The sequence below is a fragment of the Herpailurus yagouaroundi genome, unplaced genomic scaffold, assembly GCF_014898765.1.
Source record: "Herpailurus yagouaroundi ecotype Mexico unplaced genomic scaffold, PumYag 100, whole genome shotgun sequence".
Taxonomy (NCBI): Eukaryota; Metazoa; Chordata; class Mammalia; order Carnivora; family Felidae; genus Herpailurus; species Herpailurus yagouaroundi.
Genome location: NW_024412391.1, coordinates 38,990,572 through 39,006,416, shown reverse-complemented (window position 1 = coordinate 39,006,416; position 15,845 = coordinate 38,990,572). Strand labels below are relative to the sequence as shown.

The 15,845-nt window shown below is 40.5% G+C and overlaps 1 protein-coding gene across 4 annotated transcripts in view; it reads right to left on the bottom strand.

Moving 5' to 3' along the window:
* The window catches only part of RP9 (RP9 pre-mRNA splicing factor), a 214,575-nt gene that overhangs the window by 195,353 nt on the left and 3,377 nt on the right, over positions 1-15,845 (bottom strand). For all 4 annotated transcript variants that reach the window (XR_005789272.1, XR_005789274.1, XR_005789273.1 and 1 more), the window contains exons 2-5: positions 6,369-6,399; positions 5,184-5,313; positions 2,672-2,763; positions 229-290 (exon numbers count right to left, since the gene is read on the bottom strand). Coding sequence is in view for 1 of the 4 variants with exons in the window: in XM_040472302.1 (XP_040328236.1) it covers positions 229-290; positions 2,672-2,763; positions 5,184-5,313; positions 6,369-6,399 (315 nt within the window). In the remaining 3 variants the exon portion in view is untranslated. The remainder of the gene's footprint in view (positions 1-228; positions 291-2,671; positions 2,764-5,183; positions 5,314-6,368; positions 6,400-15,845) is intronic.

Below are 15,845 nucleotides of genomic sequence, written 5' to 3'. Positions count from 1 at the left end.
GTGGTATATGAGCAGGCTGGGCCAAGCCCACTGCTTTAAGCCAACCCAGATAGAACAAGGCTGGCCTGCTCATTCCCCACACACTGGCCTTTCCAGTGATTTCTCCTGCCTTCCACATATATCACAACTACATTAAAGTACCATATTTACCAAACCACTCATCTAATACCAGAATGGGTGTTTCCAACTTTATGTAAGAGGGTATTGTTATCACCAGGACCACCTCACCTTATGTCCTTTTCATGTCTTTTATTCTCTCGTATGATATCATACATAGGATCTTCATGTGCCTTGAGGATTAGAGAAGGGTAAGGTTGGATTAGGGCTTTGTGGACTGTTAGTTAAAGTAAAATTAAATTCATATTTCACTGAAACCAGTTTTTTTTTTCCTGTTTGGTGTAATTTTATATTTAAAATTTTCTAATCCTTCTTAAGGGTCATCATCACTTCAAACTTGTGGAAGTTACAAAAAAGATTTTTCAATTATACAAATACAATTTGATAAAATATAATCTGAATAGCCTTTTTAAGGATATAAACCATGAAAGATTCATTATTAAATATTACTCAAGGTTAGAAGTATTGAGGTAATTCTATGAGGACAGATGATCAAGAGATATTAAAATAAGTTGGAAAACGATACATAAGAATGATTCATTTACAGGTGCACAAAAACATATGTATATGCCCAAAAAGAACTGTAGAAGTATACTTATCAAGCTACTTAATGCATATTCACTCTGTAGAGACACAATATTGCTTTTGAAAAATCAATTGTGAAAAGCCTTAATGTAAAATGTCAATTTAGTTAAAGCAAATGTATTCTTGTAACATTTGTGTAATTAAAAAGTACTTGCTTAGAATATGACTACACATAGACTGAACTTTGTGGTATGTCAAATATCTTTAAAAATATCTAGGGGCGCCTGGATGGCGCAGTCGGTTAAGCGTCCGACTTCAGCCAGGTCACGATCTCGCGGTCCGTGAGTTCGAGCCCCGCGTCAGGCTCTGGGCTGATGGCTCGGAGCCTGGAGCCTGTTTCCGATTCTGTGTCTCCCTCTCTCTCTGCCCCTCCCCCGTTCATGCTCTGTCTCTCTCTGTCCCAGAAGTGAATAAACGTTGAAAAAAAAAAATTAAAAAAAAAAAAAATCTAGTAAAAGTTTTACATATTTAAGATAAAAAAGAAGCTAAAAATGTCTATATTTGTACCATCCAGAGATATCCACTGCTAACATTTTAATGTGGTTGTTCCAGTCATCATTCATAATTTACAAAAAATTATAATCATATTATATATACAACTCTATTCTCTTTTTCACTAAGATTTTATTTTTAAGTAATCTTTACACCCAACGTGGGACTCAAACCTACAACTCTAAGATCAAGAGTTGCACGCTCTTCCAACTGAGCCAGCCAGGCACCTCTTTCTCACTTATGTCTTCATGAGCATATTCCTATGATACTACACATATTTCTAAAACATGATTCTTAAAAGCTATATGACTTCTATGTTACAGTACTTACGTTGATGTGCTGGCCACTGCAGTTGTTTCCTATTTTTCTTTAGTCTATTTTTCAGTCATATAAATAATTCTAAATAATCCCTTATACTTTAATAAAAACTTGTATATATTGATTTTTGTTATACCCTTAGGATCTATCCTTAGAATTTGGGTTTCTGAATTAAAAATAAATGAATTTGTTCATTTTTTGAGAGTTATGACCAATTTATCTGTTATAGGAATTGTAAAAATTGTCATTCTAGGTAGCGTTGATTTATCCAGAATATTTTCTTCAATTTTTTTAAATGAAAGCACAATTTTAAATGTCTTAAAATCCCTGGCAAATGTTTGTGGACCTTAGTTTGATATATGGAGATAATCCCAATCTATCTGATAACAGCACAGCTGAATTGACTGAAACTGACTGGTGAATTAATCGTTGGAGGTGAGTGTAAAATAAAGTGGGGAAACGACAGATTTATTTTACTGTTATGTAAAGAGGATATATCATTTATTTTTTTTTTTTATTTTTTTTTATTAAAAAAATTTTTTTTTTCAACGTTTATTTATTTTTGGGACAGAGAGAGACAGAGCATGAACGGGGGAGGGGCAGAGAGAGGGAGACACAGAATCGGAAACAGGCTCCAGGCTCCAGGCTCCGAGCCATCAGCCCAGAGCCCGACGCGGGGCTCCAACTCACGGACCGCGAGATCGTGACCTGGCTGAAGTCGGACGCTTAACCGACTGTGCCACCCAGGCGCCCCTAGAGGATATATCATTTATAAACACACTTCTACTTTATAATAGAAAGATATTTAATCTTTAGACAAAGATTGGGAAACTAGAATGATGATTTTAGTTATGAAACAAGATTTTTTAAATATAATAAGTAAAAAGTGACTGAAAACATAACAGTGTCTTTTGGAAAAAGAAATCAGTGTTCCCAAGGCATAAGCAAGTAACGCTTTAACAAAAGTTAAGTTTTTGTTAATGAACTAATCTATCACACAAATTCAGTTTAACAGAGATGTAGTTAACACTACATATTTTGGCCAAAAGGCTCTGGGAATATATTTTATGTTAACCTCCAGTTCACTGGTAACTGCCTGAGTCACTTGACATTCCCCATCTCTGGTAAATGTAAATTGAAACTCAAGAGTTTTACTTACTACTCTGAACTGTTCTAACTTTTGGTTGCCTTTGATAAAGAAAGGGCATTCTTTGTCGCCTGTTCGGTGACCGTACCGTTTACAACGCCAACCTAAAAGAAAGAAAAGGGATACATTTCTGTAAGATAAAGCAGTTTTACCTAATTAAGATAAAGTATCAGTAGATCATACTAAAGATATTTTTCATTAGATTCCAATTTCCAAAGCTAATGCAATTAGTGGATGAACCATGTAAGATACCAGAAAACTGAGAGAAAACAATTGCTTCCTCAAGCATCCTTTCTTTAATCTTGGGTTTTAGAAATGAGCCAAGTAGGGGCGCCTGGGTGGCTCAGTCGGTTAAGCGTCTGACTTCGGCTCAGGTCATGATCTCACTGCTCATGAGTTTGAGCTCCGAGTCAGGCTCTGTGCTGATAGCTTGGAGCCTGGAGCCTGCTTCAGATTCTGTCTCTGTCTCTCTGCCCCTCCCCTGCTCATGCTCTGTCTCTCTCTCTTAAATATAAAATAAAATGTAAACAAACGAACAAACACAAATGAGCCAAGTAGTTACTAAGCAATCCTGTGCTAAAAGCAAAGTGTGATTTTGTTTTAATAGTGTGTTATGGCTTGAACGGTATTGCTCCCTCCACCCTGTCCCCCCATTATGTTGAATGTTCTAACCGCTTGTACTTCAGAATATGACCTCATTGCGAGATAGGATCTTTAGATCCCTAGGCCTGGGACAGATCCTTTTCTCACAGCCTTCAGAAGGAATCAACACTGGGGCGCCTGGGTGGCTCAGTCAGTTAAGCGGCCGACTTCGGCTCAGGTCATGATCTCGCGGTCCGTGAGTTCCAGTCCCGCATCAGGCTCTGTGCTGACAGCTCAGAGCCTGGAGCCTGTTTCAGATTCTGTGTCTCCCTCTCTCTGACCCTCCCCCGTTCATGCTTTGTCTCTCTCTGTCTCAAAAATAAATAAACGTTAAAAAAAAAAAATAGAAAAGACAAATTTAGAAGAAATAAAAACATAACGAGAAGAAAAAATTAATATCCTTAGAGAACATATTGCAACAACAGAATTAAAAAAATCATAGAAGAAAATCACAGCTTTTGGAATTGAAATAAAAATCTTAACTGAAGGACTGTAAGATATGTTGATGAAATAGTCTAGAAAGCAGAAAAAAAATAGGACAGGAAAGATCAGAAATTAGAAAATCAATCTAGGAAGCTCATCGGGTGAGCTCTAGCCCCACTTTGGGTGAGCCCCACTTTCTCTCCCTCTCTCTTCTGCCCCCTCACTCACTTGTGCCCTCTCTCTCAAAACAAAACAATTCTTCTGTAGTAAGAAGTCAACAAATAATGAAGAAACCTGAAAAATCAAAAGGCAGGAATATAATCATTTAATTTAGATACATAGAGATAAACTTGAAAATATTTAAATTTTATTTAAGTAATCTACACCCCATGTGGATCTCAAACTCACAACCCTGAGATCAAGAGTCACATGCTCCTTTGACTAAGCCAGCCAGGCGCCCCCCCAAATAATCTTAAAAGAGGTTTACAAGGTTACCTTTAGGGTGAGGTGAATGGGGCAAGGAACTAGGAACTGCTATTTTTTTTTTTTTAAGATATTTGTTGTATTCAAACAGTTTTCTCTATTTTTATTTTTTTAAATGTTAAAAAAAAATTTTTTTTAATGTTTATTTTTGAAACAGAGAGAGACAGAGCATGAACGGGGGAGAGTCAGAGAGAGAGGGAGACCCAGAATCCGAAGCAGGCTCCAGGCTCTGAGCTGTCAGCACAGAGCCCGACACAGAGCTTGAACTCACGGACCATCATGACCTGAGCTGAAGTCGGACGCTTAACAAACTGAGCCACCCAGGCGCCCCTAGGAACTGCTATTTTTAATCATGTACATGAAGAATCTTTGTACAAACAAACGTCTTTAAACGGCAGCAATACCCTTTCTTCAAATACCAAATACCACTTAAGCTGGATGAAGGTGTTGCGGCTCTGGTGGGGTGGGGGCGTGCACACACAGCACTCCTGCTCTGGACCACCGCCCCCCCCCCCCCCCCCCCCCCCCCGTGGCCGTAGCTCCTCTCAGGTCACATGGATGAAACCTTAACACCACTGATTGGGGGGAGAAGGGGGCAAATCACTGAGGCAAGACCCAAAGGGACGTGCCCTCCAATGCATCCCTTGTCCCTTGTGACATTTCTACAATGGAATATCCTTTCTGTTACTTGAATATTACCAAGGAGTGTACTCCAAAGGCAGCTACAGTCCTGTGGGCAACCACTGCCCTTAGGAGTCAGAAGCCCTGGAGTCAAAGCCATGCTCTGCCTCTTAACTCAGACACTCACTAATATACACAGCTCGGCTTCCTTAACTATGAAACGGAGATCATGCCTTGGCTAAACAGGGCTCGGTGAGGGGAAAAAAAAAAAAAAAAAAAGTAAACAAGCTTTGTAAGTCGTAATATATAACTTTTGTGTGCTGAGGAGTGTTACCTGAAACTCTCCCATACTCACACTGCATAACTTTGACTTCTTTCCCGAGTGGCATCCAAAGTCCTTTAGTTGGTGCGTGAGCCAGAAATTCCCTGGCATGTTCGTTGCCTGGTACATCTGGTATACAGTCTTCCGGCTTAGTCTCATCTTCCTAAAAAAGGAAACAACATGTACACGACGTGGCAAAAGAGCACTGGAATTCTCTCCTACCTGCTTCAGAACACAGCACTGCCTGGCTTTCACATGGGCTGGACATGCCCACGTCATCCTGTTACCCTCTCCAGTACTAGAAAGAAAGACAAATTATACCTGACAGAAAAACCAGAAATAAACATACCAGAAGAATTATATCATGAAAATGATATAGCTATTCTTAGAGAAATATTACTAGTTATTGTTCACATAGGAATGCTTTGAGCTCCAAATTCTGACTCTAGATCACAAAAATTAGATTCTAAGATTACAAACTTTTCTGCTAACTTAAAAGCCTTGTGGAATGAGACAAAGTATAGAATTAAAAAGATTTCCTGAAATAATAAAAATAACCTGTTAAAATTTAAAAAATTATTATACCATGGAGATCACTTGTCATGTTTTACAATCTCATACATGCTGTATTTGACATGTGCTCTCATCACCAAATAACTTCAGTACACAATTCAGGTGTTATATTTTTTTACCTTCTGATTTTTTTCAGTTCATGTGAATATTAAATTTATAATGAAAGAAGGTTTTCTAAAAATCTTTTCATTGAAAGGGAGCAAGCAGAAAGTTGCTCTGGCCTCTAATGAGTCCTCTAAGTCTCGCACCAGGGGCTGGACTAGAGGAGCTTCCAGTCTCCTCAGAGACAGTAGTCTCTGATGATGCTCAGGAAACCAGCAGTGAGTGAGTCAGAGATGGAGCAGAGCGGTGAGAAGATGCAGCCACAGCAGGAGACAGAGAAGGGGACCGATCGCTGAGGAACATGTGGGCCTGCCACCGTTTCTTAGGGAACAGTCACACGGTTGATTACATTTCTACAAAGACACAGGCTGGAGACACAAAGCCCAAAGTGTATGGACTGACTGGCATCTGCAGGGAGAAGCAGGGTTATGAGAAAAGATGTTCCAAACCTTATATAACAGTTTTTCATAACAAGTTACTGAGTCTGAGCACTGAGTCAAATATGTCTGAGAGAATAACCAAAGGTACAAACTTCACACTGACCTTGATAAGCCCCGGAGGAGGTTTTTCATAACTAGAAAGGAAAAGAAAAACTGCTGTCAATCATGTTAACAGGAACACAATACGTTTTAATGAGCAAAAAGCAACTAGAGGTCAAAATGAAAAGAATATCTTTAGTAAAACCTTAAAACTGCATTAGATCTAAAGCAGTTAGTAAAATACGCCCAGCAGTCAGAGATCTTATATAAGTAAACTGATGCTACACCACATCCTGCAGAGATCTAGAACTAAAATTCACTGAAATGGTAACTTGGTGTCTGAGCACAATGAATTTATTTTCGAAGAAGAGAAAGCAAGAGATTGCAGGTGAAATGTGTGGGAAGACCTAAGAGCTAATCATGCTTCCAGACTGTCACGGTTGTCAGGTTATTTACCTACCATAACTTCCACTTACTCAGCATGGAGGCTCATGTGGGGAAGGCTGAGGAATCTGTTCTAACCTGGATGGAGGCAGTGCAGGGGGGCAGGAACAAAACTGGAGGGAAGGGCCTGTTGCAGGGGATGGAGGCGATGGTGATCTGTCCTAGAGGCTTCCTTTCCCATATCCCTGCAGCTCTCAGTTCAAATCCTGCCCACTCACCCTGCCCGCAGAATGAGCCATCCATTCCTCAGTTCTGACAGCCCTCTGTGCCCATACTGACCTCACTGGACTCGGGTTGTAGGACCCCTGCATGGTGCCTGGACGACATTCTTTACTGAATGATGCTAGAGCAAGCAGATGTATGATGTGTGGGAATGTACGTTCCCTTGGAGCTCACAGACTCCCAAGGGTCCTAAGGGTACATACGCATCATGTCTATGTTCCCAACTCATTTTCACTTCCTATCACTCTGCTGAAGTGCCCTAAAAGGGTTCTGGATTCCAAATCTGGAAAATCAGCACCAAATGCTTGTGTTCATTTAAACAATTATTTTTTAGATTGAGATACAATTGGCATATAATATTATTATTTTTAGGTGTAATCCCGTTGATTTTTTTTTAAACATTTTTTTTTTCAACGTTTATTTATTTTTGGGACAGAGAGAGACATAGCATGAACGGGGGAGGGGCAGAGAGAGAGGGAGACACAGAATCGGAAACAGGCTCCAGGCTCTGAGCCATCAGCCCAGAGCCCGACGCGGGGCTCGAACCCACGGACCGCGAGATCGTGACCTGGCTGAAGTCGGACGCTTAACCGACTGCGCCACCCAGGCGCCCCATAATCACGTTGATTTTTAAGTACTGTCACACAACTGGCTATCAAACACACTGGACACACCCCCTTCCCTCTACAAAAAAGCAGCAACTGGAAAATCATGTGGGACAACTGAACATCTTAGGTCTTGTCAATGACTCTATAAATATTTTGAGAGGGCATCTGGGCAATAGGCTGTTTAAAGTTGTGATTTGAGAGGCGTCTGAGTGGCTTAGTCGGTTGAGTGTCTGACTCTTGATTTTAGCTCAGGTCATGATCCCTCGGCAGTGGAATCGAGCCCCATGTTGGGCTCTACACTGAGCATGGAGCCTGCTTAAGACTCTCTCTCTCCCTCTGCCCCTCTCCCCGCAGCTTATGCAATCAATCAATCAATCAATCAAAATTGTGTTTTGACCCTAAAAGTTTGGAAATGTGGGAGTCCCAAAAGTGCTGCACACAGGTAGTGGGTTCAGAGATGATTAATTTTCTGAATTTTGTATAGTGAAATGTCTTACTTTTAGCACCAGGAAAACATTAATAAATGTTAAAATGGTAAATCATTTATCTAATAGTCAAATAGATATCGACTATCCCAAAAGGAATGTAGGACAATACTGCAAACAGTTTAAGTTAATAAAAAAAATGAGTAGGGTAAAGTATTTGGTGTGCTTCCATGTGTATATATGGGGAAAAGGAGACTATATGTACATACATATAAACACAGATATGCCTTGTTATGAATAGCATACCTCTGGAAGAGTACCTGAGGGAGGGACCTTTAGTTTTCATTACATGTATTTATATGCAAATATATCAACTCAACGTTTTTCATTACAAAAGAAAAATGAAATTAATGGCATTTTCCTTATACCTATGCTGGCATAAACCAAGGAAAAATTAGCCTCTGAAGGAAAATCCAAAGGTAATTTGAGATATGAAAGAAAAAAGGGCCAAAAATATGCTATTAGCAGCTCCCTTCTGCTATAGAGTTATATAGGCAGCATTTTTGTTTTAAAGTTATAGTGTTATTTCTGTAATTTTTTCCCACGAATTAAGTCTTGACTCTAGCTCTATTCAACTTGGTATTTTCCTCCTAACAAAAAAGAATGGGTAAAATAGGTGAAACTAAACTTAACTATCAGGCAATATTGAAGGTTCAACTTAAAAACTTACTCCTTGCAAAAGTAGCCAGTCAACAATTATGCCAGGCTTGGTGCTAAGTATCAGAAGAGAGAACTAAGGGCATAGAAAACTTGCTTTTGCCCAAAATCCCTAGGAAGAATGAGGCACGGTACTCAATTTATTTCCCTTGAGTAAAGAACATCAAACTCATTACTAAATTATATTATTTTTGTTACTTGATTCTCTGTATAACTGTGCAACTGTCTTGATGGAGAGGTTTGGTTTTTTTGAGTAGAAAACCCCCACATTGCAGGTAGAACATTTTTTAGTTCAAGATCAGTGTGAGTGGCCTTTGGAGGTGTTAAAAGAAAACCACAGGCCCAAAATGGAGCCAGTTAGGCCAGGTCACCAAACTGGGCCTTAATACAGACTCTAGTTACAGTTTCAACCTCACCCATAAATGTAGTCTTCACCTTCAGCAGTAATTTTCTGATCAGTACCAATAAACTAATCTGTCATATGGGCCCTCCTACCCCCCAAGAGAAAGATGAGGTAATTTGCAGGATAAAACTCCCTGCTCTTCCAACTAAGGCAAAGTGACTTTGCCTGGAACAATAGTTTCTTTTCTTTTGCTAATAACTTCATTCACCACCCTACCTATAGAAATGTTCTGTTTTGTACAACTCTTTGGAGCACCTCTCTACTTGATAGGTGAGATGCTGCTGGATTCATGAATCAATTAATAAAACAAATTAGATTTTCAAATTTACTAGGATGAATTTTTGTTCTTTAATACAGGTAAAAAAAATTTTGGTTTGAATGGACTCATTCTCACTGCTGTGTACTTTGGGACAAGTTATTTAACCCTTCAGAGCCTCCATTTCCTCATGGGTGAATATGTCACAGCATGTATGTAAAAGGCACTTTGCAGTGGTGGCTCCTTCTGTTGAAAGCAAGTTGCTCTCAGCAGTCTCATGAGGCAGGTCAAGACTAGATAGAGCACTCGCATCACAAAGACCAAGATGTGGACCAGTAGAGAAACCTGGCCATCCCAAGCCAGACTTCACATCTTTGTGTAGATCTGTAGCTTTGTAAGGATTTGCCAGCTGCTTCTAAGTGGAGGTGGGCATCAACCTGACAGTGGACTTCCCAGACAGCATCCCCAGCTGGGTTTACTGCCTTTCTTTTTAAAAATAATTTATTGTCAAGTTAGCTAATATACAATGTAGTCTTGGCTTCGGGAGTAGATTCCCGTGATTTATCATTTACATACAATACCCAGTGCTCATCCCAACAAGTGCTTCCTCAATGCCCACCTCCCATTTTCCCTGCCCCCACCCCAACCTCCCACCCCCATGATCCCTCAGTTCTCTGTATTTAAGAATCTCTTATGGGGGCGCCTGGGTGGCGCAGTCACTTGAGCCTCCGACTTCAGCCAGGTCACGATCTCGCGGTCCGGGAGTTCGAGCCCCGCGTCAGGCTCTAGGCTGATGGCTCAGAGCCTGGAGCCTGTTTCCGATTCTGTGTCTCCCTCTCTCTGCCCCTCCCCCGTTCATGCTCTGTCTCTCTCTGTCCCAAAAATAAATAAACTTTGAAAAAAAAAAAAAAGAATCTCTTATGGTTTGCTTCCCTCTCTGTAACTTATTTTTCCTTCCTTTCCCCTATGGTCTTCTGTCAAGTTTCTCAAATTCCACATATGAGTGAAAACATCTATCTTTTTCTGATGGACTTATTTCACTTAGTATAACAGCCTTCAGTTCCATCCACGTTGTTACGAATGGCAAGATTTCATTCTTTTTCATTGTCGAGTAGTTTCTAAAGCCATGAGACTCAGAGACTCCTCTTCCATATCTGGCTTCAGGGATCACTGCCTTTTCCCCATGCAGGTGGTACATCAGCATTCAGCCAAGTCTATCGTCATGTCCTGTGAGGCTCATAAAATATGCCTTATTATAGTTATTAAACTATCTTGATAAAATCACATAAGAAAAGGGCAGGCCAGGGACTCTGACCCTCAGTTTTTTCAGTATCAATTCCAACATTTTCCCTCATTGATTCCAACAACTGAACACTAAGCAGTAAACAGCTGAATTGGGACAATCATCCAGACCTCGTTACATTCGGCATTCTTTCACTGAGTTGCAGCCACTGTTCTGGGCCAGCAGTGTATCTCCTGTATTAATAACTGTTCCTGGGTTAAATAAATTGTGCAAGGGCACACAGCCCTGAGTCCATGTGCTCACCTGTATATGACTATCAGTACATGTTTAACTGAATCCACTAATCAGTCTAGCACCGTGTTTATCACTGGAAAACAGAAGACTCCAGTAACACTTTAAATTCAGAGCTTCAGTACAATTTGATTTAGGCATAGATACTATTGTGAATCCAGTTTTCCCTAAAAATTTCCCCCCACATTGCTTATTTATCCTTATTTGTGGTAAAATTTACATACCATACTTCCCTAGGTTTTGACAACACTCTCCTCCCCAAAGCAAAATACCATGAGGCTGTGGGAGGTAGTAACAAGGACAATGACCTCACACTCTCTCTGAGGCAGGGATCGGGTTGAGTGTGTGCAGATATTAAATGTATACGCGCTTGGTTGTTGATGCTAGGAACATCCATGTGGAGGCAGATAATTCTAAGGAGTTTGTGAGGGGAAATGTCAAGCTACAAGGCAACATTTGAGCCACGCCCTGACATTTATACCAAGTTAATGGGAAACAGAGCTATAGGGTTTTTAATCATGGATTTTACTAAGGATAAGCTTTCATCATCTGGTTTGCAGACCAGGAATCACCAGTGGAAAACGTACCCTGCCTGTGCTCAGCTGCATGGACTGGGGAGGCCCTCCTTATTTCTGGCCAGGGGCTGAACTGAGAAGACCCAGAAGCCTGAGAAAGAGGAAGCAAATTCTGAGGCTGGGTGTCTGTGTACTCAAAGAGCATCTCAAGCTCTTAAAGGGATTTGTACCTCTTCTATAAGGAGTAATACATAAAGATTTTAGCTCAGATCTGTACATTAATGTTGTAAATCTCCAGGGAAGGACTCATTTTAATACTTCAGAATGGCTGCAAAGTATAGAAACACTTAATGATTTAATGTTTTCTTTATCCTGACCCTCTTCTTATGCACCAACTTTAAAGATCCTTCAGAACAGGGGCACCTGGGTGGCTCAGTCAGTTAAGTGTCTGACTTCAGCTCAGGTCATGATTTCATGATTTTTGAGTTTGAGCCCCGTGTCAGGCTCTGTGCTGACAGCTCAGAGCCTGGAGCCTGCTTTGGATTCTGTGTCTCCCTCTCTCTCTCTGCCCCTCCCCCACGTGTGCTCGCTCGCTCGCTCTCTCTCAAAAATAAATAAAACATTAAGAAAAAATAAAGATCCTTCAGAACAGGGTGAATATCAGAGGTTACAGGGGTTAGGGAGAATTGACCAAGGGAAAAGTGAAATGCGTTTTCTTTGTCCCTTCTCTTAAGATGTGAAAGAAAACAACTGTGGTGGATGTTATATTATGGCTTATAATAAGACTTGTAATTTCCTATATAAAGGTTATAGGAGCATCTTATGTTTAGTTTTGTTCCTAGTTCCTGAAATAGGTCCAAAACTATAAAGGTGAAAAGTTTCTTTTGTTAGTCATAACAAGCCCCTTTCAACCAAACTGTTTATATTAACGGAGGTGACAAAGCTCCTAAAGATGAGGACTGGTTGCCAGGGGAATGGATTCTGTGATTAGAGAATTGGAACTTTCAGCCTTACCTCTAGGGAGACTGAATTAATCACCAATGGCCATTGATTAAACAATCATGCCTATGTTATGAAGTTTCTATAAAACCCCCCAATAATGGTGTTCAGAGAGCTTCAAGGTTTAACACATGGAGGTGGGGTGTACCTGGAGAGGACATGGAAGCTCCATGCCCCTTTCCATACACCTTACCCTAGGTATCTGTTCCATCTAGCTGCTCCTGAGTTATAACCTTTTATGATAAATCAGCAATCGAGTAAAGGCAGTGTATTCCTGAGTGCTAAGAACTGCTCTAGCAAATTAACCAAACCGGAGGAGGGTGTTGGGGGAACCTCCGCTTCACTGCCGATGGGTCAGTAGCAAGCAACCTCGACTTGTGAGTGGCATCTAAAGTGTGTGGAAGGGAGCAGTCTTGTGAGACTGAACCCTTAACCTGGGGGTTCTGATGCTGACTCCAGGTAGGCAGTGTCTGAATTAAATTTATAAGACATTTACTTGGTGTCCTCTGAGAATAGGAGAATTTCTTGGTGGTGTTGGAAAACTCCCACACAGACTAGTGCTGTGAGTGTAATATGAATGTATAAAAGGAAAACAGGAATGTTTTTTCCTTCACAGCAGATTAAGAATGAGAAATGCCATGAATTGTTATAGCAAGGAAAACTTCCTTTTGACTTCATCTCTGGATGCTTCCAAATAAGATTGGGATGGAGGCTTCTCTGCTCTCATCCTCACCATCATTAACCCAAAGCTTTTCTAAAGGGAGGACTTAGAGGACTCAGAGGAGGACTTAGTCCCTGAAGATTACATGGTAAATGACTGGGTATAAACAGAATTAACTTTTTAGATATGGTATTTCCAGAGCAAATACTTAAAAATATTTTCTGGTGGAAAGCTGTGACATGTCATATGCCCAGACTTCTCTTAGCAAGAATAATGGAAATTTGCCTGAATTAAGCAGGTGATACAGTCCCATCAGCAGCCATTCATTAGAAACATTAATGCTATCTATCCCTTATGGATTGGGACTTAAGGGAGCTTGGAAGGGAGGAGGTAACATTTACATAAATACCCAGTAATCCAACAATATTTTCTTTTGCCATAGGAGGTGTACAAATAACAGATGGCCAAAGTAAAATCCACATTCCTGGAAAATATGTAAATGCTTTTGCATAAGTGGAAAAGGAGTGTGATGAAACTGACTACACATTTTGCAATCTGTTATTAGCAACATTTCCCTTCAATGATTCCAACAGTTGAACACTACACCAAAAAAGTAGTCTTAAAAAGTCCACTTTACAACTGTTTCTCCAAATTTAAAGGAATGTGGTTGATGTTTTTTCCTAGGGCTGCACAATTCATTATTTTATGTAACACATTAAAACAATATTTCTGGGGCACCTGGGTGGCTTGGTGGGTTAAGCGTCCGACTTTGGCTCAGGTCATGATCTTGTGGTGAGTTCGAGCCCCACGTCAGGCTCTATGCTGACAGCTCGGATCCTGGAGCCTGCTTTGGATTCTGTATCTCCCTCTCTCTGTTCCTCCCCCACTTGCACTCTTTCTCTCTCAAAAATAAATAAAGATTAAAAAAATTTTTTTTAAATAAAAAAATTAAAAAAACACAATGTTTCTCAAAATCTAAAGTAATATTTAAAAATAACAGATGTGGGGGCATCTGACTAGCTCAGTCAATAAGCATATGACTCTTGATCTTGGGATTGTGAGTTTTAGCCCTAAGCTCCACGTTGGGTGTAGATATTACTTAACAAACAAACAAAAAACCAGACCTGGAATAGGAGTGTGTTTATTGTGTAGGTTGGCTTCTGTGCTGTAACAGTTAAGAAATCTGCACTCTTTATAGTTAATCCTGAGGAAAAAAAAAAAAAAGTTGGTGGAGGCCCATTATTTTGTACCATCTGTGAAGCCTTGCTATTATATCATTCAGATTGTAATAAGTTTCTCTGAGCAGTGTGAAGGCTAAATTTAGATAAGAGAGGAAAAACTTCATCTTCCCAACTGGGTATGGAGAAAGAAATCTTTATTTTGCCAAGTACTTAAAAATAGTCTTGTATTTCTGAGTGCTGGCATAGGATTTCTTTTGGAAGAGTCCTTCATGTAAGCATACTCAATTCCAGGTTCCCACAGTTTGTTCCTATGGTGTGGAAGGCAGAAATGAAACTACCATATACCTACAGAATCTCTATTCTGTTATGTCCAGCAGACAACGGACACTTGAGTAATACAGCTGGAGCATGGGTTAGAGCACAGGGTGGAAGACTCAAATGCCCTTGGGGTCCTGGCAGGTTTGGTGAAAGGGTAAAAAAAGGTAAGGTCAAGTGTAAGAAACTGATTAGAGGAGTGGAAAGGGAACTAAAGAGGGAATACCAGGGGGTAAACGAATTTGAATTCAATTTGTAAAAAACCACTATGGAGCTTCCCATTTAATGTGGCTGGCCAGCCAACTTGCTTGTTTGCCTTCCTTTTCCACACTCTTTTTTAATTAATTAATTAATTAATTAAATTTTTTAACGTTTATTCATTTCTGAGACAGAGAGAGACAGAGTATGAATGGCGGAGGGTCAGAGAGAGAGGGAGACACAGAATCTGAAACAGGCTCCAGGCTCTGAGCTGTCAGCACAGAGCCTGACACAGGGCTTGAACTCACAGATTGCAAGATCATGACCTGAGCCAAAGTCAGACACTTAACTGACTGAGCCACCCAGACGCCCCTCTGCACTCTTTTAAAAAAATGATAGTAAATAAATAAAAAAGGTAAGCAGCCACAAAAAAATCTTGAGAGGATACTAGCATTGAACAATTTTGAGACAAAGGTGGGAAGACCATGGAAAGTGGAAAAAAGGGACTGACTTCTTTAGCTGGAAGAAGTTATAAGCTTTGGAAGACAAGGGTTAGGAATATGAACACTGAGTGGTTGAAACCACCAGTGTTGTCGTGCCCCACAGCCAGGAGACTCTGTGTGCCCTCACCCTTGAGAGAGACTGCAGGTGTAGTCCCCTGTGAAACTTAACTGGAGAGGCCCAGATGAGAACACTGGCATAGCTCAGAATGGGAGTGAGGGTGAGCACTAGATGAAAAATGAACTCTGGAATCAAAGCCCCCTCCTTCTCCATTCCAATTCAGGACACTTGCAGGCAGGCATATTTCTGGCACCCAAGCCTGAGAATGAAGGGTTCTTTGGACAAGCTGAACAGGCCTCAGAAACCCTCTACTTCCTGATACACGGGTGTCTCCCCATGTAAAAGGCAGATCACAGTCTGATATCCCTATGGTGAGACTTACCAGTCAGTAAACCAGCACCTTTGCATTCTCCCTCTCTCTCAACTGCTCCTTTCAAAAGAGCTTTATAATGCCTCACTCTTAATGGGGGAGATCCAAGGATCCCTACACATTAGGAAAAAA